Raw genomic sequence first — 24,573 nt, forward strand, 5'->3', positions numbered from 1 at the left:
AATGGTTTCACTAAATTTCGATGCAAGTTTACAGGATGGTATCCTGGTAATTTAATTAGTGTAGTGGCGTTGAACAGATGATTATTAATAGGCCAAACGACTATTTCCCACCCAAGGTTTAGCGTTTTCTCAAAAGTCCCCCCTTTAACTATGGAAACACCAAACACCCACCCATGGCCAGTTAGATTTAACCAAACCCTAACGGTGGTAGGGGTAAAATCATCATTTTAGCTATAATATTAAAAATAAACTAAAATAGAATCTATTTTGCCCCCCTAAACTTTAAAAACTGAAATTTTCCCCCCGCCTAAGTTTTAAAAAATGGCAGTTTCACCCTAGGGTTTGGTTTTGAAATCTCCGACGACCTCTCCGGCTCCGTTGCCGACGGCCGCTCCCTCCGGAAGCAACCTCTCCTTCCGACGATCTCTTTCCTCCCATTTGGAGGTCCGATCGGCGCCCGGAGACGCCGTAGGAAACGAAGACTTCGTCGGGAAGACGAAGTTCTTCGTCTTCCCAGAAGAAGACCTCTGGGAAGACGACCGTCTTCCCAGACGAGGACGACGGCATCGGCTTCGTCTGGGAAGACGAAGAACTTCGTCTTCCCGACGAAGTCTTCGTCTCCCACGGCGTCTCTGGGCGCCAATCGGACCTCCAAATGGGAGGAAAGAGATCGCCGGAAGGAGAGGTTGCTTCCGGAGGGAGCGGCCGTCGGCAACGGAGCCGGAGAGGTTGCCGGAGATTTCAAAACCAAACCCTAGGGTGAAACTGTCATTTTTTAAAACTTAGGCGGGGGGAAAATTTCAGTTTTTAAAGTTTAGGGGGGCAAAAGGAGATAAAATTTTCAGCCGTTAGGGTTTGGTTAAATCTAACCGGTCATGGGTGGGTGTTTGGTGTTTCCATAGTTAAAGGGGGGACTTTTGAGAAAACGCTAAACCTTGGGTGGGAAATAGTCGTTTGGCCTTATTAATAACTAATAGGATGGATAGTAGTGAATAGGCCCACCGGAAATACTCATCCATGCGAGATTCTTGTCAGTCACTTCATTGCCAAGTTTTGAAACGAAAGTAACAGTTAACCAATTTTGAATGAGGATCCCCCTATTTGATCCTTTTTTTTCAAACCCGGTTTCACATTTAATAAATTATTATTCAATTTTTTTAACCGGTTTTCAAAAGTCAGACAAACAAATACCTAAGTCAAAAATTCGATTTTGTTATGTTTTTAATCCGGTATCGGTTTCAAACTAAATTTATAAATAACTTATTTTCTGGTTTAATTTTTTTTGTGGGAATATCAATTTAATTCAATTGTGGAATAATTTTGAGCGCTCATGGTTCTGGGGATGACTCTTGTAATGATAAAATATTTATTTGGATTCTATCATTGGTGTAAAGTTTCCAATTAAACTCCTTCTAGAATAATATCTTTTTTTGTAAGGTAAGTTTGAATAATATCTGTGTCAATGGCAATGACAGCAACAAAATTGGATGTATTTGGAGAGAAATTTAAGAGGGAGTTAAATGCCCAAGAAGAAAAAAATCAAGTGTGAATCCATTTCTGTCCATTTCACATTGAAAAAGTTTGGTAAATTGGCAGGAAAGAGCAACCATTAAAATTCTCAACACCCACTGGTTCGATTTACTAAAGATTTCCAACCACCACCTATTTTTGCATTTAATTTTTAGCCCTCTAGAGATTTTGGTTGGAAATTATCTTGTATTTAAATATGCATTTAAATCAAATCAAATCGAGTTTAAATTGAAAATAACTTTGAGCTCAATTAAATAAGAAAATTGACTCAAATTATTGATCAAATTGTCAAAGAAACAGTTATAAGTAAGAATAATAGCTTTTAATGATTAGAAATAAGAAAAAGAATTATTGAAAAAAAGAAAAAGTCATCAAAGAATAATAAAATTTGTTATAAAAAAGAAAAAGTCATCCAAAAAAATAAATCTGTTGAAGACTTTTTAATAACTTATTATATTCAAACTGACTCAATTCGAAATTGAATTGGGTTGGGGTTAGTATAACTCAAATTTAGTTTGTTTGAGTCAAACATTGAGATAGTTTGGTTCGAATATAATCTCACTTGTGTTAATATTGATCTTACCCTATGTTTTTTAAGTATTAATCCTATAGTTTGATTCGATTTGGGTTAAACTTGAATAAATCTCAATTTGAGATTAGTTTGAATATAAAAAAATCAATTCAAAATCAATAAATGAAGATATAAATTTAATTTAAAACTAATTTAACTTTTTATTCAAATTAATTTAGCTTAAACTCAATTTATATTTAAATTGTTCACATTGTTTCTATCCCTAATTAGTTGCGGCCTCTAATTCCTCATTCTAAGCCAGAATTCCATAAGAAAAGCAACCGCATAAGACATCATGCATCCACTGTTGATGACTAACCAGGACAAACATTCTGTCCTGTTGGGCTCCTCCTGCTTATTGGTTTCACACAAATGGCATTGATGAAGCATTTAATACGTGTAAGCAACATTTTCAAACTCGAATCCTGTCAACCATTTAATCAGTTTGATTGGGATCCTCCAATGGTGACAGCTTAAGGTGACGGTCCAATGGACCTTATTAAGGGAGAAGAACTATTTCCTACCCAACTTTAGATTTTTTTTCAAAATGCCACCCACGGCAGATGAAAATATACTTTTTCCACTCATGGCCAAACTGCCGTCCAATTTTTCAGTTAGGGATAGGGGTAAAATTGTCATTTACTATTTAAAACCTTAAAACTTTACCGTTTCCCCCCTCCAGGTTTTAAAAACTAATAACTAACACATCTTCAAAGTTTGAAAAGTTTAGATTTCACCCCTAGGGTTTGCTTCCTTCACCGGCCACCACCGACGGCCGACGCAATCGATCGATCTCCCATCTCCGACTACAAAGGACGACGAAGGACGACCCTTCGTCGCCTAGATCTGGACAACGAAGCGTCGTCCAGATCTGAAAGAAACGACAAAGGACGACGCTTCGTCGTCCTTCGTCGTAGCCTCTGGACCACGCAACGAGCGACGAAGGACGGCGAAGAGTCGTCCTTCGTCGTCTGGGTGGAGCGACGAAGAGAGACTCTTCGTTGCACGGTGGTGCGACGAAGAGATCTCCGTCTCTTCATCGCACCACCGCCGTCGCACCAGGAGAAGGAGGAGGTGGGTGACGACACCGGAGACGACATCGGGAGATGAAATTGAAGAATGGGGGTGAAACTGCCAGTTTTGAAAGTTATGGGGGGTGGCTACATTTTGAAAAATATGGAAACCCTAGGTTTGGGGGTGAAAATGTTAATTTTCAAAGTTTAAAAACTTTAGGTAAAGTGAAATGTTAGTTTCTAAAACCTAAGGGGGGTGAATGGTAAAGCCCTTATATTAATTTTGGGATAAATTTTACAGACTAAATTTAGGGGTATTTTTGTCATTTCATCTAACAAGGATAAAATAAATATTTTACCCTTATGCAAACAAAAATCATCCATATTAACAGCTCATGGATGGGAAAAATAGATTTTCATCAGTCCTGGGTGATATTTTGAAAAGCATCTAAAGTTGGGTGGGAAATAGTCCTTCTCCCCCTTATTAAACCAAGAAACTTATGTCGGTTCACGGGTGTAAAGTCAGCGAATAGCAGGAGTAGTAATGGAAAACCATGAGATCGACGCTAAAAATAATAAAATCGATAAAAATTTATTAGATTAACATAAAAAAAAATGAAATCCATGTAGAAAATTGAATCAAATAAGGACAAAGGACAAAGGCCAAAGGGCTATTTCCACCTAAAGTATGGTGTAAAGACATCAATCTTAAAAATTTAAAAATTTAAATACCTATTTAAGATTTATTTCATTATCACATATTTAAAATTTTTTTTGTTAAGATTAAAAAATAAAATTGTTATTTTATCAGAAATATTAACATAAATAAAATATTTTTTTATTTTATCTATTTGTTTAGAAAATTAACAATTTTTTCTAAACTTAAATTTTAACAAATTCACTTTTACTTATAGGGTTTCAGTTTTTGCACGAAACCTCTTTTTCTTTGACAATCGATACTATTTGATCATCTCTTTCATTTCTTTTTGTCTCGTCTTTATTTTCGTCTAGATGAATTGACGAGATAATCAATTTAGTTTTGTTAGTTAAAATTGTTGATCACATCTAGAAACATGGGTTTAGAGAAGACTAGAAGACAATGAAGGGTGGCAAGCTACAGTTGATTTGATGGAAACTCAACGGTTTTTTATTCTTTGTCAACCGAAGTCTCTTCACATGTCATTGGAGTCATTGATGGTAATAAAGGGTGAAAGGAGGATGAAGACAATGGTTGTCGTCGTCATCAGAGAAAAGAAAACCTAAGAATTTAAATGAAAATAATAATTTTACAAAGTTAAGGTACAAGGAAAATGATATTAATTTATATATATTTTAATAATATTATTAAAACAATAGTTTTACCCTCATATTTAATAGCAATTTTAACAAAAATTTAAGAATAAGTAGATATTTTAAAAAAACTCGTGCATATATGTAATTGTTGATATACGAATAATATTTTTTTAATCAAATCGGACCTTGACCTAGTCAAAAAAGTAATTCATAGATCGATTGATCTAATTCTTTAGAGGGATTGATTGTTTTAATGTGATATAACTGAAATTCTAAAATGAGTTTTAGTCATAACCCCAATTAAACTTATTTATCTAATGGTTGAACTGTAGCATATGTGTTTAAGTCAATTCAATCTTGAATCAACATGATAAAACGAATTTTACTCATACCATACTCTGGAGTTGTCATCAATTCTGGTCAAACCGATTTGGTATTAGTACAATGTGGACAAGTAGAGAAGATACATTAGATGGTTAATTGAATTTGGGATGGGTAAATAGGAGATGAATGGGGATAATAATGGTGAGAGGGCCAAAAAAGCTAGAAGATAAGAGATTCTAGATGTGGGGCAGTGGGGGCCGAAATAGAATTGAGTGATTTGATTGAGAGAAGAACGGACCTAGCTTTGTTATGGGTTTTTTAATTTTAAAACCCAGCCGTGGTCATGATTACTACTCAGTTGACGCTATCATCACTCTCGGCGCCACGCCTCGATCATGCAAACATCCCACACTCCACATGGACATCAACACACACAGCATCGCTTCCTCCCTCCCGCATCCACCCCTCGCTGCGCCAAAAGCTAAAAGCGCAGAATCTCTTTGTCTCTCGCACACTCTTTAAAGCCTTAAAGTGTCAACTACAGATGGATTGTTGTACGTCGTTCTCTTATTTTATTTTCATCTTTCACGGCGATTTTTCTGTGAGGACCGAGTTCAATCAAGGTATTGGTTACAGAGAGACTTAATTTTTGTTTTTACAATAATTTTATTTTAAACTCAATCTAAATATAAATTTGTTGTAAATTTAAATTCAACCTACTTAGATCGAATTCAGTTGCCCGCAATTTTGTTGTAAATACACTTTCAATATCACTAGCAAAGCACAAGTATTTATATGCAACTTACCAGAAGACTGAACCGAGGGCAGGCTTGCTTTAATTCCAAGGGTGCAGATGCAGCTCCTGTCCAGTCAGTCCACTTCTTAAATATGAATTCAACAACTATTACCACGCCTGCTACAGTTCATTAATGATATGCACGTTTCGTGTTTAAAGAGTTGTTGGACTCTGAACGGACAGGCAATATTTATTATTTAATATTTATATAAGTGTGGATTTTAACAGAGCTCAGTTGATGATGCTTGGACTGGTAAACTGACGAGTATGAGGAATTCAATTTCAAGAGATCCAAGGACTGGGATCCTGTGCTCCCACAAGTTTCTGTAAGATGAAAGCTCGCATTTACACTAGTCAGTAGATAATTAGGACAGAATTGTGTAAACTGTGCAAATAATATATATATAGATGTATATTTCTAACCAGAAACATATTAGTTAAATAGATAAACTTAAAATATAATGATTAAATTCATAATTATTATATTAAATAAGTTAAAATCTTATAAATATAATAAAAAATTCAATTTTAAAATTTTAATATTGTAACGACTTTGCTAACCCTTTAAAGTGTCCAAATAATACTCTGCTAGATGAATTTTGATAATTTCATGCTTATGCCCTTAAAAAGTAAAACGTTAAGTTGGCTTAATCATTTGCTGTGTAGAAAACTATATAATATGAATGTGAATGTCACAAGGAGAAACGTCAGCATGGCCTATGAATATGATTAAGTTTTTTGACCCCATCAGACACAAGACACAACCGGACACATAAAGTTGGCCCGTTGATGGTCTGCTATAGGCATATATTCTTAAGTATCTAGATAAAATAAAAATGAAAAAGTAAATCAATTTGACATTTTGCTCATCTTTCCGTTGTTTTCCAAAAGGAATTTGACTAAAAAGATATTAAGAATGAATTAAGGTTGGATTTTATCATAGTAACTCATATTAGGATTGAACAATCAGAGTTCAAATTAAGAAATAAATTCGTTTTCAAAATAAATTGATTTGAACGTTTAAGTTAGAGTTAATTTATATCAAATCTAAAATAAAATTGTTATTAAGATAAATTTAAGTTAAAAATTAATTCAAATCAAATTAAATATAAATAATGATTAATTCAAACCTAAACGTCAGGCTTGACTCTATTTTGAAAGGTGAACAATGGGACTATATTAAAAAAAAATTATCAAAAAAAAAAACTTTAATACTGTGATGTTGGCAACTTTAAATTCTAATTAAGTTATTGAATTGAAATTTAAATCTGACTTTGACTATTTCTGGTCAATCATAAATTTAAATCTAGGTCAACTCAATTTATGCTCATCATTAATCTAAATATCAATTCATTGATGTTGATTTTTTTAAATTTGAACCGTTTTTAAGTAAAGTCTTAATAAATCCAGATATTGATAGCATTTAACCCTATCACCAACCCACCAGTAATGCTTTATGAGTCTTTTCAGCATTGCTAATTGGCTGGCATATTTTTCAAAATGCTTAAAATTACATCATTTTGAGATATTTTGCACTCCGAGCTAAAACCTAGAGGTTTGAGGCCAATGAAATAAATAATTCAGGAAGATCATGTACATTGGTAAGGTAGATCCATGGCTTAGAACGGAGTTCAGATCTGTGCATAAGTTGATGATAACGTAATGATTAGTAAGGAATGCGCCGGCAGTGGGCTCCTATTCACCCCCATGTGTTGAACCAGCAACGGGTCCACATCAGCCGATGGCCCTAAGATCATCGACAACTTTTCAAAGCCATGGTGCACCAACAGCCAGCGATGCAATGCATGTGGAATCTTTAACATATAGCATGTGAAATCTTTTATATATATATTATATTATATATATTTTGGGTTTTGGACAGACTGAGGATTCACTGTATAGATTACTTTGAATTTGGATTGGATTTAAGTTAATTCAAGATTGAATATAGAGTAGGTTGAATTTGATTTAAATCTATCATAATTAATCTAATTTAAATCCATCATAATTAATCTAAACTTAAATTTATTTGAATTGATCAAATATATTTTTAAAGAGTTATTAATTGAATAAATAATATGATTAGAGAAAAAATTTAAATTAAATTTAAATCAAAATATTAAACTAAAACACTAACTCTAATTATGTTAGAATCAAATTAAATTAGTTTGGTTTAGTTCAGATCTGGTCCTAATTAGACTTGAAATTAATTTTACTTTAATATTAGACTGTCATTTTTCTTCAAATTGACGCCAATAAATATCCATGTGGAAGTTCGTTTTGTTGTCTACATTATGTTCTGTTTTTATTCCTCGGAAAAGTCAGCGTTCTGAAGACGTGAGATTTCCGATTTGCAAACAAATCCATGATTCCATGGACATTCTATTCTAAAAGAGGGATGACAGCATTATGTATGGTCCATAAACCGTATACAATGGCCTCCCGTAATGAGACCTTTTGGGCTGAAAATTGGATTTATGACTTTGGATTAGGTATGACAAGAGTTCTTAGTTCAAAAAAAATTTGGGCCTGGCTTTATGATTTAGAGCCCCAATGAAGTGAAACAAATCAATAAGCTCATAAACGGGTGGATTTGAATTAAATCATGTTTAAACGAGTGTCAATTAGAGCTCAAAGTGAGGCTAAAACGGCCAGCTCAAGGTTGAGTTCAGCTTGCTAGATTGGTGAACATTATTTATTGGAAAAGACGAGTTCTAGTGCAACAACGTTGACAAGGCAATGATCTTGAGCATGGTCTAGCTCAAATCATGTCCACCATTACTCATTAGATTATCTTTGTAATGATATTTAAAATTCAAGATGAATAGAATCAAAGGTGAATTTGATTCTAATCAAATCAAATCTAGGGTCAGTTTAAACTTAGATTTAATGTATAATATCCAATATAAACTCGATTAAACTGGTGCATAATATCATAGAAAGATTGTTTAGTAGAGTGAACAGTATCATATAAAAGTGAGTAATGTTGTTAATAAAATGAATAATGTCATTAAATAAATAAATAAGTAAATTTCAAATCAACTAGATATTTAGATCAAAATCATCTCATTCAATCTAAATAATGAATTTGAATTGAATGAACTCGTATTAAATTTATCTCTAATTAGACTAGAGACCAATGCTAAATTATATGGTGACCGTAAAATGTTTGAAAAATGGGATAATTCAAGCGATTTAACAACTTAGGGACACTAAAATATACAAGTAATTAATGGTGGTTTAAGTTTGATTGGACTTGATTCCTACCAGAGTATGAGCATGTTATACAGATCTTCTCTTATACAAGTTCCCAAAGCAATCACAGACTAAGAAATGGGAAATTTTATACTGATGAAATAGTTGCATTCAAATGCACTAGACCTATGTTTATTAAATTCACCGAACCATTGAAGGACGGTGGCTGCCTCGAGCTCTGGTTCCATTGTCACCATGCTTTGAAGGCATGGGAGGTTGATGATGGCCGTGGTGATCTTCTTGGTGGCGTTTCGCTTTGGCTCTAACCTTTTTAGGGTCTGCTTCAATGGCCCTGATTTTCTCCAGAGTTTCCAGGACTTGATCCATGGAAGGCCGACTTTTGGGGTCAGACTCTAGACATTTTAATATGAGCTCAGCAGCTTTGGCGGCCGCTTTTGCAGGGTATTGATCTGCTAGCCTGGGGTCCATTATCTTCTTCAGCTTTCTATCACCGGAAAGAGATGGCCTCATGTACTCCACCAAGTTGTGCTTTCCCGAGGGTCGATTGGTGTCGAGCGTCCGTAATCCTGTCAACATTTCAAGCAAAACGACGCCGAATCCATACACGTCACTTTTGACGTATAGATGTCCTGACAGCCAAATTCGGAAAAATAAAGAGCTCATATTATCCAAATTGGTAATAATTATAATTTATAAATGTAGATAGATTTATTAATTATAATAATTACCCGTTGCAACATATTCTGGAGCTGCATAGCCGTAGGTGCCCATAACACGTGTTGTCACATGTGAGTTCCCATTTATGGGTCCGAATTTTGCTAGACCAAAGTCGGAGAGTTTAGCATTATACTCCTAGAAAGGGCAACATATAAGTCAAAAAACAAATAAATTTTTAATAATGCAAATTGGGAACTGGATTTGCTCACTGTTGCTTAAGTTTAAATTTGAGTTCAGATTATATAAGTTGATTTCGAATCATTTATACTCATTTTCATAAAATGAGTAAAGTTTGAATTGATTTAAATATTCAAGTTTAAATCAATCCAAATTAAATACAAAATTTGACTATTTTTTAGTCAAATTTAAGTCTAAACTCGTTAATCTTGAATTAATCTCAAATTAATTCTTTTGTATTAAAGTCGATCTCAAATTGGGTATTGTTCGTACTTGATCCGAACAATTTAGGTATTTAGCTATCATAAAATGGAGAGAATTCAAATTGATCTGAATATTCAAGTTAGAGTCAGTTCAGATTGAATCTAAATTTTGATTTTTTTTTAAGCAAATTCAAATCTTATCTCATCAATTTGGATCCAATCTTAAACTGATTCTTTTATATTCAAATCAATATCTAATGAGACCTTATTTGTGATCGATTCGATTCAAATATAATCCTAATGCAAATGGCAATTTAGGTATTTAGCTACCATAAATAAATAACAAGAAAAATTAATCTCTTTACCGCATCCAACAAGATGTTGGAGGCCTTGAAGTCCCGGTAAATAACACTCTTCTCCGACGAGTGTAAGAAAGTGAGGCCTTTAGCAGCGCCAATTGCTATTTTAAGGCGAATATCCCATGACAGAGGCTCGGCACCATCTGTTGAAGTTCAGCCATGTAATTTAAACTAGTTAGGAACAAAATAAAATAACAAAAAGCCACAATGGTTGCCTAATTGCAAAAACTTTCCATGTTTCTTACTTCTGAAAAGGTGGTTTTCCAAGCTTCCTTTCTGCATGTATTCATACACGAGAAGGAATAGTCTATCTTCCCAGCAGTATCCGAGGAGCTTTACCAGATTCGGATGTGAGAATTTCCCCAAGAACTTCACCTCTGCCTGAACCAACAAAAATTTAATTGAATAAGCCATCCATTTTTGCGATTCTTCAACATAATTGGGCTTCTCTGATTAAGATTATTCTCTCCACCAAAATAAAAACAAAGAAATCTGAAATTTTTTTGATAATAATAGTTGGGAAAAGAGTGGTTTACTTTTCCCATTCAAGGATTGAAGTTTGAACTTAAAACACTTCTCTAATTCTAATTTATTAGAATTGTTTGAACCTATCAGTATCATCACCCACTCAAATACAAACCCATTGAATTCATCAAATATGACTGTTTGAATTTGATTTGAAAATTCTAATTGTCACAACTGTCAGTCATCTAAACCCTAACCCATCATAATTGTTGTCTATCCAAATTTAAACTTATAGAAGAATTAAATTAAATAAACCCATGATTGATTATAGTTTATTTTGTGGATTCTTCAACATAATTGGACTCATCTAATTCAAATTATTCTCTTGACAAAAATTTAAAAAAAAAAAGGTGAAGAAAATTGATGATAAATAGTTTATTTGTGGTTTACTTTTCCCACGGAAAATTGGGCTTAAAACATAATTTTTCTCGTCATCAATCCAAACTCAAACCCATTAAAATTGTTACTCATTTAAACCTAAACTCATTAGAAGTATCACTCACCTGAATACAAATCCATTGAATTTGTTAAACATGATTGTTTAACTTTAGTTTAAAAACTCTAACTATTACAATTATCGTTCGTTCAAACCCTACCATACTAAAAGTGTTCTCCACCCAAACTCAAACACAACGGAACATATGGTTTGAAAACTTGTAATTCGGTCTCGTAATTAAAGTTCGAAAACCCTAACCACCATAACCGCTACCCACTACAAACTCAAACCAACTAAAACCTCCACCGCGCTCAAACCTAAACCAAGAAGTCAGTGAAAAGCAGGGGAAGAATAGCGTAATAAAGTGTTTTAAAACCAAAACTTGCGTGGGAAAATGTAAACCATTCTTGGAAAATGATCATGGCGTCAGCCGATACGTCACAAGATTGTCTGATCAAACACATGTAACTGGTTTGGATTCAAATCCAAAACATACTTACAAGTTACAAGTAAACCACTACAACTTAAGATTTTGTCTTGGTCAACCAACAAAATCTACATTAACAATTATACGACTGCAAGTAAATGACTCGGCACTGGATCGTATCGTATATACGGAAACTATCGTAATCTCATGCGTAGAAACAGCTGAAACTTGGTTAAAAAAATAGAAATGAATGAACTTACTTGCCATTCCTCTAGCCCTTGGAGGCTATCTGGGTTTGATTTTTTAACGGCAACTGCCATGCCGACTCCGGCCTTTGATGGCGCGTAAGTTTTCTCATCAACCCAACCTTTGAAAACCCGACCGAACCCCCCTTCACCCAACACTGTAGCAGGTTTAAAATTTTTCGTGGCTGCTCTCAGTTCTTCTAAAGTAAACATTTTCATATTTGGAGTCACAATTTGTCCACTTGAAGGCATATCGTCCACGACGATTTTCTCTTCCGGATCATTAATTGGTTTCTTCTCTACAAGTTTCACATCTGCATATGCAAGTGATCACATAAGAAAGCAATAAAAAAGAAGCTGATGATTACTATTGAAACCTTTTATGATCAGAAATGAAGACAATTGGTACCTGGGGTGGAAGGTTTGGTGGTTTCTGGGCTGTGGCTGTGAATGTGACTGTGATGATCAACAGGAGTGCCATAGCAGATACCCATATCGACAGATTGATGAAAAGCAACTCTATCCTTCTGATCTTATCTCTGGACTTTATTTTTCTCCTTGTTTGCCTACTTCTATTTCAGCCGGCTCTCTAGTTTATGTCGCTTGCTTCTTACTTTTGTTTTTAACAAAAAAAAAAAAATAAATAAACAAAATTATCTTATTAGTAAATATTTAAATTTTTTAAATTTTATAAATATGTATTTATGTTTACATTAAAACTTGCGCGGAAAGTAGTCCTTTGGCCATATTCTAGCCCAAAAGATAAGCTTAGATTATTAAGAAATATGGATGGGGTGGCTGGCCTGGAAAGCTCAGATTGAGCTACAACGAATAAAAGCAATTAAAGAAAAGACAAAGTCAACATGACCAATGAGAGCAAATTTAGAATTTGAGGAGCTAGTTGGGACCATCTAACCTTTACCGGGGCAAAACTTTAGGACTTCGTGAGCCAGTCATTCGCTTTCAGCTACTCCTTATGGTGAAAATGCATGGCCACCCCAATGTTTGAACTAAAAAAAACACTTTATCACCTCTTAGTTGAATTAATAATATTTTTTCACCCATAATTAAACTCTATTAATGATAATTAGGCCAAACTAGGGGTGGAGATGGTAATTTCTCTTTTTGTTTTGCCCACCATACCCTAATATTGTTTTCTATACCATATATCAAAAATTTAATTTTATATATATCATATTATATCTATTCCATCCTTTATAAAAATAATAATAAAATAAAATAAATTTTAATTGTCTCAGTATCTCATCATTATTTTGTAAAATATCATAAAGATCTTCTGAAATTTTAAAATCTTAAATACATCACTTTCATGTAATTAGTTTAAAAAAAAGAATCAATTTGTATTGATAATATATATCATATCATATAATGAACACATCGTATCATATTATTTTTAATATATTTTATGATATATATCATTATTTACCTATATCATATTATATAATATATATCATGTATTATAAAATACTAATAACCATGATTCTATCGTCTATCATCTAAAAAATAAAATTGAAACTTCTTTGTAAGGTTTGAATTTGAGTTTAAATTGTATAAACTAAATTCAAATTAAAAATTAAACTCGTTTTTATAGACAAACTAAATTTAAATATCCGAATTCAAAATAACTTAAACCAAATTTGAAATTAAACTAATTTTAAATCAAATTTGAATATCACAACTTATTAATTTCAGTGTGAATCTTATTCAGGCTCCATCTAATCAAACTCAACCTTTCTTCATTCACTAAATGATAACTAATTATTATTATTATTATTATTATCATCACATAAATGAAAGAAAGCGGACACCTTCCTAATTTTCTTGGCGGTGTCGTGCTAGACACTACAATGCGATATTACACGTTGCTAGGAAAGACAAACTAATTTCCCTTCCTCCGTTTAATCCCATCGCCATCCCAAACTTAAGGCTACGACCAAATGTAAGAAACTTTGGTGTGGTGGGTCAGAAGAATAATAATAATTTGGTCTTTTTTTTAATCAAATATAATTAAAAAATGGTTAACCCGAAATTCAGTTAGATTATTTGGTATTTCGATTTAATTTATAATTAGTTAATTTTTTAATCAGTTTATTATAATATTTTTTTCAAACCGAAAAACCAATTCGATTAAAAAAATGATCAGGACAGTTTGATTAATCCTTTTTTAATACCTTATGTAAATAGTAATTGCTATGCCAATAATACGAAGTCTTCATTTTACAAACGAGTGAAGAAGGATTCACACCAACAACCAATCAATGACTGGGTATACAAGACTTAGTCTCCTCTCCAAACACTCAATTATTTTAGAATATTTGGTGATTAGTTTATTATACACATCAGTCAACTAATAATACAAATAAAGACTGGAGCATGAGCATCCATCTACACTTAATAAAAGTCTGCCAATAACAGAAGACGCAATTGACCCATGTTTGGGCCTAATTCAGAATCTAATTTCAACCCTTATTATAAAATTTAATATGTATGTTCACCAAACAATACTAACCGTCTGATTGAGAAAGGATGAATATTGGAGATAATTGAATTGAATATATTACTGTGATGAAAGTCCCCCCATTTCGATGACTCGGAAATTGATTTTTCAACCACTACAATGAAAGATTAGTGGTGACCCGGCCCCAAAACTCCCACTCTAATTCGAACTTAAAAAAAAAAAATCCATATTATATATAAACGCGCATACATTCGGATGACCCATGAAGATAAATAGGTTGAGATTGATTTGACATAAATAAGTTATGATTTAAATTTGATTTGAAAACAATTTAATTTTAGGGTTTGTATGAGTGTACTCAAACTCAATTATGCGAATCAATTTTATGAATGTATTTGGCAAACTATGAACATTTATACATTAACTCTACTCACATATTGTATTCACAATCATCTAGTATCAAATCTAATCTCAAGTTCAAATTAAGATCGTTTATATAAACCAATTTACTCCATAGGTTCAACTATATTCGTTCAAATTCAAATTCAAATATCTCAAAACAAATATAACCCTAATCTTTGACTAGTGACTGATGAGGCCAAAATAGTCGGCTCAAGATTTAGCTCAGTTTATTAAATTGGTAAATAATATTTATTAGAGAAGAAAAAGAGTTGTTAAAAATGAAGAATAATTGTTAAAAAAGAAAAAGAGGAATCACTAAAGAAAATTAGGAATCATCAATAAAACAAGTTCTAGTGCGACAATGCTAACGAAGCAATGATCTTGAGCATGGTCTAGCTCAAATTTTGTCCATTATTACTAATTCGATTATCCTTCTAATGATATTCAAAATTCAAGGTGGATAGAATTAGGGGTGAATTTGATTTGAAATGAGCCATATCAAGGTTAGCTTGAGCTTGGATTAAATATACGATGTTCAATCAAATTTGTTTAAATTAATGTATAATATCATAAAAAAAACTATTTAGTAGAATGAATAATATTTTCTAAGAGTGATAATATCACTGATAAAATGAATAATATTACCAAAAAAATAAATGAGTTAATCTCAAACCGATTGAATCTTTAGATTAAAATCATCTCATTCAAACTAAACAATAAATTCAAATTAAATGAACTTATACCGAATGTATCTCTAATTTGACCAGAGACCAATGCTAAATTACGTAATGACTGCAAAATGTTTGAAAAATGGGATAATTCAAGCGATTTAACAACTTACAAATACAAAAGTATGCAAGTAATTAATGATGGTTCAATTTGATTGGACTTGATTCCTGTTAGAGAATGAACATGTTATACATATCCCCACAAGTGCCCAAAGCAATCACAAAAATCTTCTTGGTGGCGTTTCGACTTGGCTCTAACCTTTTTAGGGTCTGCTTCAATGGCCCTGATTTTTTCTAGAGTTTCCAGGACTTGATCCATGGAAGGACGACTTTTGGGGTCAGATTTACACAATTTAATATAAGCTCGGCAGCTTTGGCGGCCGCTTTTGCAGGGTACTGAGCTGCTAGCCTGGGGTCCATTATCTTCTTCAGCTATCTAGTATCGGAAAGATATGGCTTCATGTACTCCACCAAGTCGTGCTGACCCGAGGGTCGCCTGGTGTCGAGCGCCCGTAATCCTGTCAAAATTTCGAGCAAAACGACGCCGAATCCATACACGTCACTTTTGACGTATAGATGTCCTGACCGCCAAATTCAGAAAAATTAAGAACTCATATTCTACAAATTGGTAATAATTATAATTTATAAAAGTAGATAGATTTATTAATTATAATAATTACCAGTTGCAACATATTCTGGAGCTGCATAGCCGTAGGTGCTCATAACACGTGTTGTCACATGTGAGTTCCCATTTATGGGTCCGAGTTTTGCTAGACCACCGTTGGAGAGTTTAGCATTATATTCCTCGGAAGAGCAACATATAAGTCCAAATATAAATAAACTTTTGATAATGCAAATTGGGAACTGGATTTGCTCAGTGTTGCTTGAGTTTAAATTCCAGTTCAGATTAGGCCTTGTCCGTACTCAATCCAAACAATTTAGGCATTTAGCTTCCATAAAATAGGGAGAATTCAAGTTATCTGAATATTCAAGTTAAAACCAACTGAGATTGAACCCAAATTTTGATTTGTTTAATCGAATTCAAATCTCATCTAATCAATTTTAGTCTGATCTCAAACTGATTCTTTTGAATTCAAATCAATATCAAATAATATTTTATTTGTGATCGATTCGATTCAAATATATTCCTAATACAAATGACAATAGGTATTTAGCCAAAATAAATAACAAGAAAAATTAATCTTTCTACCGCATCCAACAAAATGTTGGAGGCCTTGAAGTCCCGGTAAATGACACTCTTCTCCGACGAGTGCAAGGAAGTGAGGACTTTAGCAGCGCCAATTGCTATTTTAAGGCGAATATCCCATGACAGAGGCTGGGCATCTTCTGTTGATGTTCAGCCGTGTAATTTAAACTTGTTAGAAACGAAGTAAAATAACAAAAAGCCAAAATGGTTGCCTAATTGCAAAAACTTTCCATGGTTCTTACTTCTGAAAAGGTGGTTTTCCAAGCTTCCTTTCTGCATGTATTCATACAAGTGAAGGAATTGTCTTTCTTCCCAGTAGTATCCGAGGACCTTTACCAGATTCGGATGGGAAAATTTCCCCAAGAACTTCGCCTCTGCCTGAACCAACAAAAATTAAATTGACTAAGGCCATGATTGACTGCCATTCATTTTGCGATTCTTCAACATAATTGGACTTCTCTGATTGTGATTATTCTCTCCACCAAAATAATAACAAAGAAATCTGAAATTTTTTTTATAATAATAGTTGGGAAAAGAGTGGTTTACTTTTCCCACTCATGATTTAAAGGTTGAACTCACTTTTCTAACTCAAACTTACGAGAATTGTCTGCACCTTTCAGAATCATCACCCACCCAAATACAAATCTATTAAATTCATTAAATATGATTGTTTGGTTTGGTTTAAAAATTTTGTCACAACCATCATTCATCCAAACCCTATACCATCGCATCATAACCATCATTCATCCAAAGTTAAACCTATAGAAAAATTAAATTAAATAAGTCCATGATTGATTTTTTTTTTTTAAGATTCTTCAACATAATTGGACTCATCTATTTCAAATTACTCTTTTAACAAGAATTTTAAGAAAAGTGAAAAAAACAAAAATTGATGATAAATAGTTTATTTGTGATTTATTTTTCTCACCAAAGATTGGGGTTAAACACTTTTCTTCTTATCACTAATTCAAACTTAAACCAATTAAAATTGTCACTCACTCAAACCTAAACCCATCAAACCATACGAACCCATAGAATTCATCAAACATGATTGTTTAATGGAAAAATTTAAAAACTAGGCAAAATTAAAGGGGTCTAAGCGAAATTGCCCAAAAAATTCAGGTTTAAGCAAAAATGCTCATGTTTTGTGAAATGACGAAACTACCCCCATATATAAACACAGCAAATTTTCACTGTGCAATTCAAAGAAAATTCAATTTTTTCCACATCCCACGGCGAACGTCATTTCCGTCGATTTTCTTGCTCTCCGGCAACCGAAAATGGAAAATAATGTTATTACATCTCTCGTAATCTTGTTTGGATCAAGTTATTGCTCATATTATTGAGATTTGATTGAGATTTTTGGGTTTGAAATTTTAGAGTTTACGGTTTGAATAATGCTTAAAATGTTTCAATTTTTGGTTGTTTTTGTTGAATTGATTGAGGGGTTTTATGTTATACAATGTGTAGATTTGATTTATGAAAAAATCGGAGGTCGAAACGACCAAAAATTAGTCGAAATTGGCTGCCGAATGGATCGGCAGTCTGCCGTGGGAACGGAGTTTCCCACGGCAAGACGAATTCTCCCACAGCAGTTGAATGGACAATGGGTTTGGGGGGGGGGGGGTAAACTGGCTTTTTTAACACATTGGGGTGTGGGGGAAATTCTTAGCCCACGTCGGGTTTTTTTGAAATTTCGCAAGTTGTCGTGGGAAAAGCCAAATTACGAAACTGCCCCCTTTATAAACACACCAAAATTTCACGAAAATCCCACGGCAAGTTCTGTTTTTACTGTGCATTTCCACGAAAATTCCACAAGTTTTCCTCCTCCCACGTCAATCCCACGGCAAAGGTCATTTCCGTCGATTTTGAAGCTTTCCGGCAACCGTAAATGGCAAAGAAGGTTAGTATATCTCCCGTAATCTTGTTTGGATCAATTTATTGCTGATATAATTGAGATTTAATTGAGAATTTTGGGTTTGAAAGTTTAGGGTTTACGCTTTGAATATTGGTTAAAATGTTTGGATTTTTGGTTGTTTTTGTTGAATTGATTGAGGGGTTTTATGTAATACAATGTGTAGAGTTGATTTATGTAAAAATCGGAGGTCGAAACGACCAAAAATGAAGCAAAATTGGCTGTCGAATGGATCGGCAGTCTGCCGTGGGAACGGAATTTCCCACGGCAGCGTCCTTTGCAAGTCTAGTTGGGGGGTAAAGTGGGTTTTTTAAAACCTTGGGGAGCCGGAAGACTCATTACAAAAGAGGGGGTTTTATGGATATTGTTCTGTTTCCAGGCACCCACATTAATTGCATGCCAGTTTCCTGAAAAAACAAATACTTTTTGACTTTTTTTTTTTCTCTTTTTCAGCAGCTCAACTTTTAAGCACATAAATTTACTTATATACCCTTTTTTCTAACAGATTCTGTTAATACATCTAACTTCGGGAGGGAATAAGTCTTTTAGCCTTATTGATAAATAAAATAATTATGTGTACAAAATCTTTATTTAAGTCTGATTAGGACCTAATAAATCATTAAAGAATTTTTATGAGGGGTTAAATTACGAATTTTCTTATCCACGGTTTCCGATCGTGTAGTTTTCGAATTTTATATCCGTTTTCGAATTTTGGTGCTTTTTGACACAATTTGACACAATTTTTACGAGGGGTTAAATTTTGAATTTTATTTCAACTTAATATTTCGATATTTTCATTTATAGGATATATCAAATCGATTTTTTCAATTTTTCAAATGATTTTTCGGTTAGCGACATTCATAAGTATTTCAACTGATAGAGTTCGAATTTTAGCTCTGTTTTTTCGAATTTTACCATTTCAGGATATATCGAATCGTATTTTCATGATCTCCAAACGATTTTTCAATTATCATCATTTTAAGGTATTTCAGCGTATAGAATTCGAATTTCAGTTCTGTTTTTTGAATTTCACCATTTTAGGATATATCGATTTGTATTTTGACGATTTCTGAATGATTTTCAGAGTATGGTCACTTTAAGGTATTTCAACGTATAAAATTCGAATTTCAGTTCCGTTTTTCCGAATTTCACCATCTTAGGATATATGAATTCGTACTTTCATGAGTTTCGAACAATTTTTCGATTATCGTAACTTTAAGGTATTTCAATGTATAGAATTCGAATTTCAACTCCATTTTTTCGAATTTCACCATTTCAGGATATATCGAATCGTATTTTCATGATCTCCGAACGATTTTTCAATTATTGTCACTTTAAGGTATTTTAGCGTATAGAATTCGAATTTCAGTTACGTTTTTTCAAATTTCACCATTTTATGATATATTGATTCGTATTTTGACAATTTCCGAATGATTTTCCGAGTATGGTCACTTTAAGGTGTTTCAACGTATAGAATTTGATTTCCAGTTTCGTTTTTCAAATTTTACCAATTTAGGATATATTGATTCGTATTTTCAAGATTTTCGAACCATTTTTCGATTATCGTGCCTTTTATGTATTTCAACGTATAGAATTCGCTTTTCATTTTCGTTTTTTCGAATTTCACTATTTTAGGATATATCGATTCGTATTTTCACGATATCCAGACGATTTTCTGATTATCATCACTTTAAGGTATTTCAACGTATAGAATTCGAATTTCAGTTCCGTTTTTTCTAATTTCACCATTTTATGATATATCGATTCGTATTTTGACGATTTCCGAATGATTTTTCGAGTATGGTCACTTTAAGGTATTTCAACGTATAGAATTCAAATTTCAGTTCCGTTTTTTCGAATTTAACCATTTTAAGATATATTGATTCGTATTTTCAAAATTTTCGAACAATTTTCTGATTATCGTCACTTCAAGGTATCTCGTAAAACGATGAAATCCGAAAAAACAGAACTGAAATTCGAATTGTAAAAGTTGAAAAACCCTAGAATGGCAACAAACGGAAAATCCTTCAGAAATCTGAAAAATACGAATCGATATATCGTAAAATGGTGAAATTCGAAAAAAAGGAACTGAAATTCGAATTCTAAAAGTTGAAAAATGAAAATGCAAATGTCTTTACAATGTAAAATATCCAAAAACCCTTCATATTTATCTAAAATTATTTTAACCCCCATAATGAGTGAGGGGAGTTATATAAATGAAGGGAAGGGTAATTTTGACATTTTAGAAAAAGTTTGAAATAAATAAATAAATATCAAAATGCGTTTATAATGTAAAATATCCAAAAACCTCTCATATTTATCTAAAATTACATTAAAACCCCATAGTAAGTGGGAGAGTTATATAAATATGAGGGGAAGGGTAGTTTTGGTATTAAAAAAAGTCATAGGCATTTTTTTTTTGGAACAGTAATTTTGGGTATTTTGGCTTGAAAATAGTGATTTTGGGTATTTTTGCTTAATGGGAGGGCATTTTGGCCATTTTTTAAAATTTCCCTTGTTTAATTTTAGTTTGAAAACTCTAACCATCACAACTGTCATTTATGCAAACTCTAACATATCAGAATTGTCTTCCACCCGAACTCAAACACAGCGGAACATATATTATTTTGAAAACTTGTAATTCAGTCTCAATGATTAAACTTCAAAAACCATAACCACCTTAACCGTTACCCACTCAAACCCAAACTCACCAAAACCTCCACCCAACAGACTCAAACCAACTAAAACCTCCACCGCACTCAAACCTAAACCAAGAAGTCGATGAAAAGAAGGGGAAGAGTAGGGCATTAAAGTGTTTTCAGACCAAAACTTGCGTGGGAGAATGATCATCATTCTTGGAAAAATGATCATGGCGTCAGCCTATACGTCACAAGACTGTCTGGTCAGACACATGTAACTGGCTTGGATTCAAAACCAAAACATACTTACAGGGAAACCACTACAATACAACTTAAGATTTTGTCTTGGTCAACCAACAAAATCCACATTAGCATTTACACGACTGCAAGTAAATGACTCGGTACTGGATCGTATCGTATATACAGAAACTTATTTGTTATTGGTCTAGCGCTTGGAGGCTATCTGGGTTTTATTTTTTAACAGCAACTGCCATGCCGACTCCGACCTTTGATGGTGCGTAAGTTTTCTCATCAACCCAACCTTTGAAAACCCGACCGAACCCACCTTCACCCAGAACCATAGCAGGTCTAAAATTTTTCGTGGCTGCTTTCAGTTCTCCTAAAGTAAACATTTTCATATTTGGAGTCACAATTTGTCCACTTGAAGGCATATCGTCCACGCCGATTTTCTCTTCCGGATCATTAACTGGTTTCTTCTCTGCAAGTTTCACATCTGCATATGCAATTGATCACATAAGAAAGCAATGAAAAAGAAGGTGATGATTAGTATTGAAACCTTTTATGATCAGAAATGAAGATAATTGGCACCTGGGGTGGAAGGTTTTGTGGTTTCCGGGCTGTGGCTGTGACTCTGACTGTGATTATCAACAGGAGTGCCATAGCAGATACCCATATCGACAGATTGATGAAAAGCAACTATTATTTAATATTATTATAATGTCATTGAAATATTAGTGTTTAAAATTGAGAATAAATTGATAGAGATTCAACTTAGTGTTAACGTTAACTCGTTTTCATGTGTTTTTGAATCAAAAAAATCACATGAAGAACTTACCATCAATCTATTCTTTGTGTTTTTTTAATCTACATTTAGAACTTTATTAACTTATCCTCAATTTTAATCATCAATATTCAAACTGTATTATAATAATATTAAACAATATAAAATTATAAAATTAAATAATAATAAATTGTATTTAACATAAAATTCTAAATATAAATTTTTATAAAATTGAAAACATAAATATTATAGACTTTTTAATATATAAAATAATTAAAATATTTAAATTATGAAAAATATAATATAAATATATAATTGCTCCACTGTGGGAGAAAAAATTCAATACCCCTTTTATCCCTCTCTGGCTTATGTGGCTCGCTCCTTTGTTTTTTAATAGGTCCAAAGACTATTTCTTACCGAAGGTGTGATAATAAAACATCAAATTAACATGCCTTAGGTTTCAACCAACTAAAATTTTCACTGTTAACAACTTCCATAAGTAAATTTAGGATTGCTAGTTTATAATAAAATTATGTGTATATATTTTAATTATATAAATAAATATATATTTATATATAATTAAATAAATTTAAATTTAAAAAATAATAATATATTTATATAAATATACATATTTAATTATATATAAATATATATTTAAAATAAATGCAACCATAATACTCTTATATTTAAAGAAAAAAAAGGTTTAAAGTCAAACGTTAGGTGTAATCATGTCTAATAAAGCGGGTTAATCCATGACATGACTCAGTTTATTTTAAAAAATCTTGACTTGTAAGTAAGGATGACAATTTGGACCCAATTTTAGGGACCCCGACCCTCCTCGACCCTAACGGAGAGGAGATTCCCTAATAAAAACGAGGAAAGGGGAGGGGATATGGACGAAAAAAATCTCTGTAATCAAGGACGGGTCAGAGACGGGGATACATATGTCCCCGCCCCGCCCCGCCCCGCCCCACCCCACCCCCTAAATCTAATATATTAATATAATAATTTCTAAACTATTAAGTTCTAAAAATTTTTACATTATGGTTTATTAAAACTATAACTTTAATTTTACTAATTTTTGAATTATCAATTATCAGCTTTTGCTAATTTCTGAACTATTAATCTAATATATTAAAAAAACCCTAGAATCTCATTATCATAAAATGCAAATGCACCAAATTAATTCTATTTCAACTTCAAAACTTAATCAGTCAATCCACCAGGTTTTACACAAAAATAAATAAATTATAAACTTGATAAAATCAATTAAAGTGAATGAAAAGTGTTAAATTTAATGTTATTATAAAATTACCCTAAATCACATACATGAAGAGTTACTAATAAAGAGATTGATTATTGTATATTATTAGATTTTATGAAAACTTTGTATTTAAACTAAAATAATAATGAATATTTTGTAGCTCTTATAACAAGTGATATTTTGGGAGAATATGAGTTATTTTATTTATTGAAATACATAAAGGAATTAAAATTTATATTTGCGGGGATAGGGAGGGGATTTTTCCCCACGGGGACAGGACGAGGATGAAGAGGAGATTTTTTCCCGTGGGGACAGGGAGGGGATTTTCTTTCACGGGGAGGAGACGGGGATTCTCTGTTATCCCCGTAACGGGGACAGGGATGGGGATATCAATCCCCATCCCCACCCCTCCCCATTACCATCCCTACTTGTAAGGGGTATACCTTGTAACTTTATGGGTCATATTAAGGGTTTTGACACATGACCCAACAAAAAAAGTGGCATAATTAAAAATTTATGTCATGTCAAATTCGGTTTGATATAATTAACAATCATGTTTATTGTCCCATAAAAAAGTATTAATATGTATACTCAAATCTATGTGTAAAAGTGTAAAGTTTAACTTAGATTCATTTAAGAATGGATTTGAGGTAACTTGAGTTTAAACTTCCTCCAATTGATGATAAAAGCATAAAAAAAATTGACATAATGTGCTAAAAAAGACAAAAGTTACCAAAGATGATGAATAATAAAATCGCTAGAGTTAGAAGAGAAGAAAATTTGTCCAAAAAAAATAAATTTACTAATGATTTGATGGATCCAAGTTGACTCAACTTAAACTCTAATTTGAATTATTTCAAGTCACATTTGACTCGTTTGAATTATATATTAAACTAACTCGATTCAAATCTAACCCAAGATCCTCAAACTTCACACTTAAATTTTTACAAATTAATCAATCGTTTTATTATCTAAAGGATATCGTGGATACAATATCACTACAAAAGGATATGATAATAACGAATTTCTTCCCATAATTATAAAGATTCTCATGAATTGGCCAACCTAGTTAAACTTTATTGAAAA

General features: G+C 32.8%; 1 protein-coding gene and 1 pseudogene across 1 annotated transcript; both read right to left on the bottom strand.

Moving 5' to 3' along the window:
- Nucleotides 1-8,693: 8,693 nt before the first annotated feature.
- LOC123229078 (probable serine/threonine-protein kinase PIX13) lies at nucleotides 8,694-12,466 on the bottom strand. Its single transcript, XM_044654656.1, has 6 exons — nucleotides 12,242-12,466; nucleotides 11,848-12,146; nucleotides 10,445-10,580; nucleotides 10,206-10,342; nucleotides 9,472-9,595; nucleotides 8,694-9,372 (listed from the first exon to the last, which is right to left on the bottom strand). Exons 1-6 carry the CDS (start codon nucleotides 12,324-12,326, stop codon nucleotides 8,924-8,926), a joined length of 1,230 nt encoding a protein of 409 aa, XP_044510591.1. The 5' UTR covers nucleotides 12,327-12,466; the 3' UTR covers nucleotides 8,694-8,923.
- Nucleotides 12,467-15,628: 3,162 nt separating this feature from the next.
- LOC123229603 lies at nucleotides 15,629-22,200 on the bottom strand (annotated as a pseudogene).
- Nucleotides 22,201-24,573: the final 2,373 nt, after the last annotated feature.

The sequence above is a fragment of the Mangifera indica genome, chromosome 11 (assembly GCF_011075055.1).
Source record: "Mangifera indica cultivar Alphonso chromosome 11, CATAS_Mindica_2.1, whole genome shotgun sequence".
Lineage (NCBI taxonomy): Eukaryota > Viridiplantae > Streptophyta > Magnoliopsida > Sapindales > Anacardiaceae > Mangifera > Mangifera indica.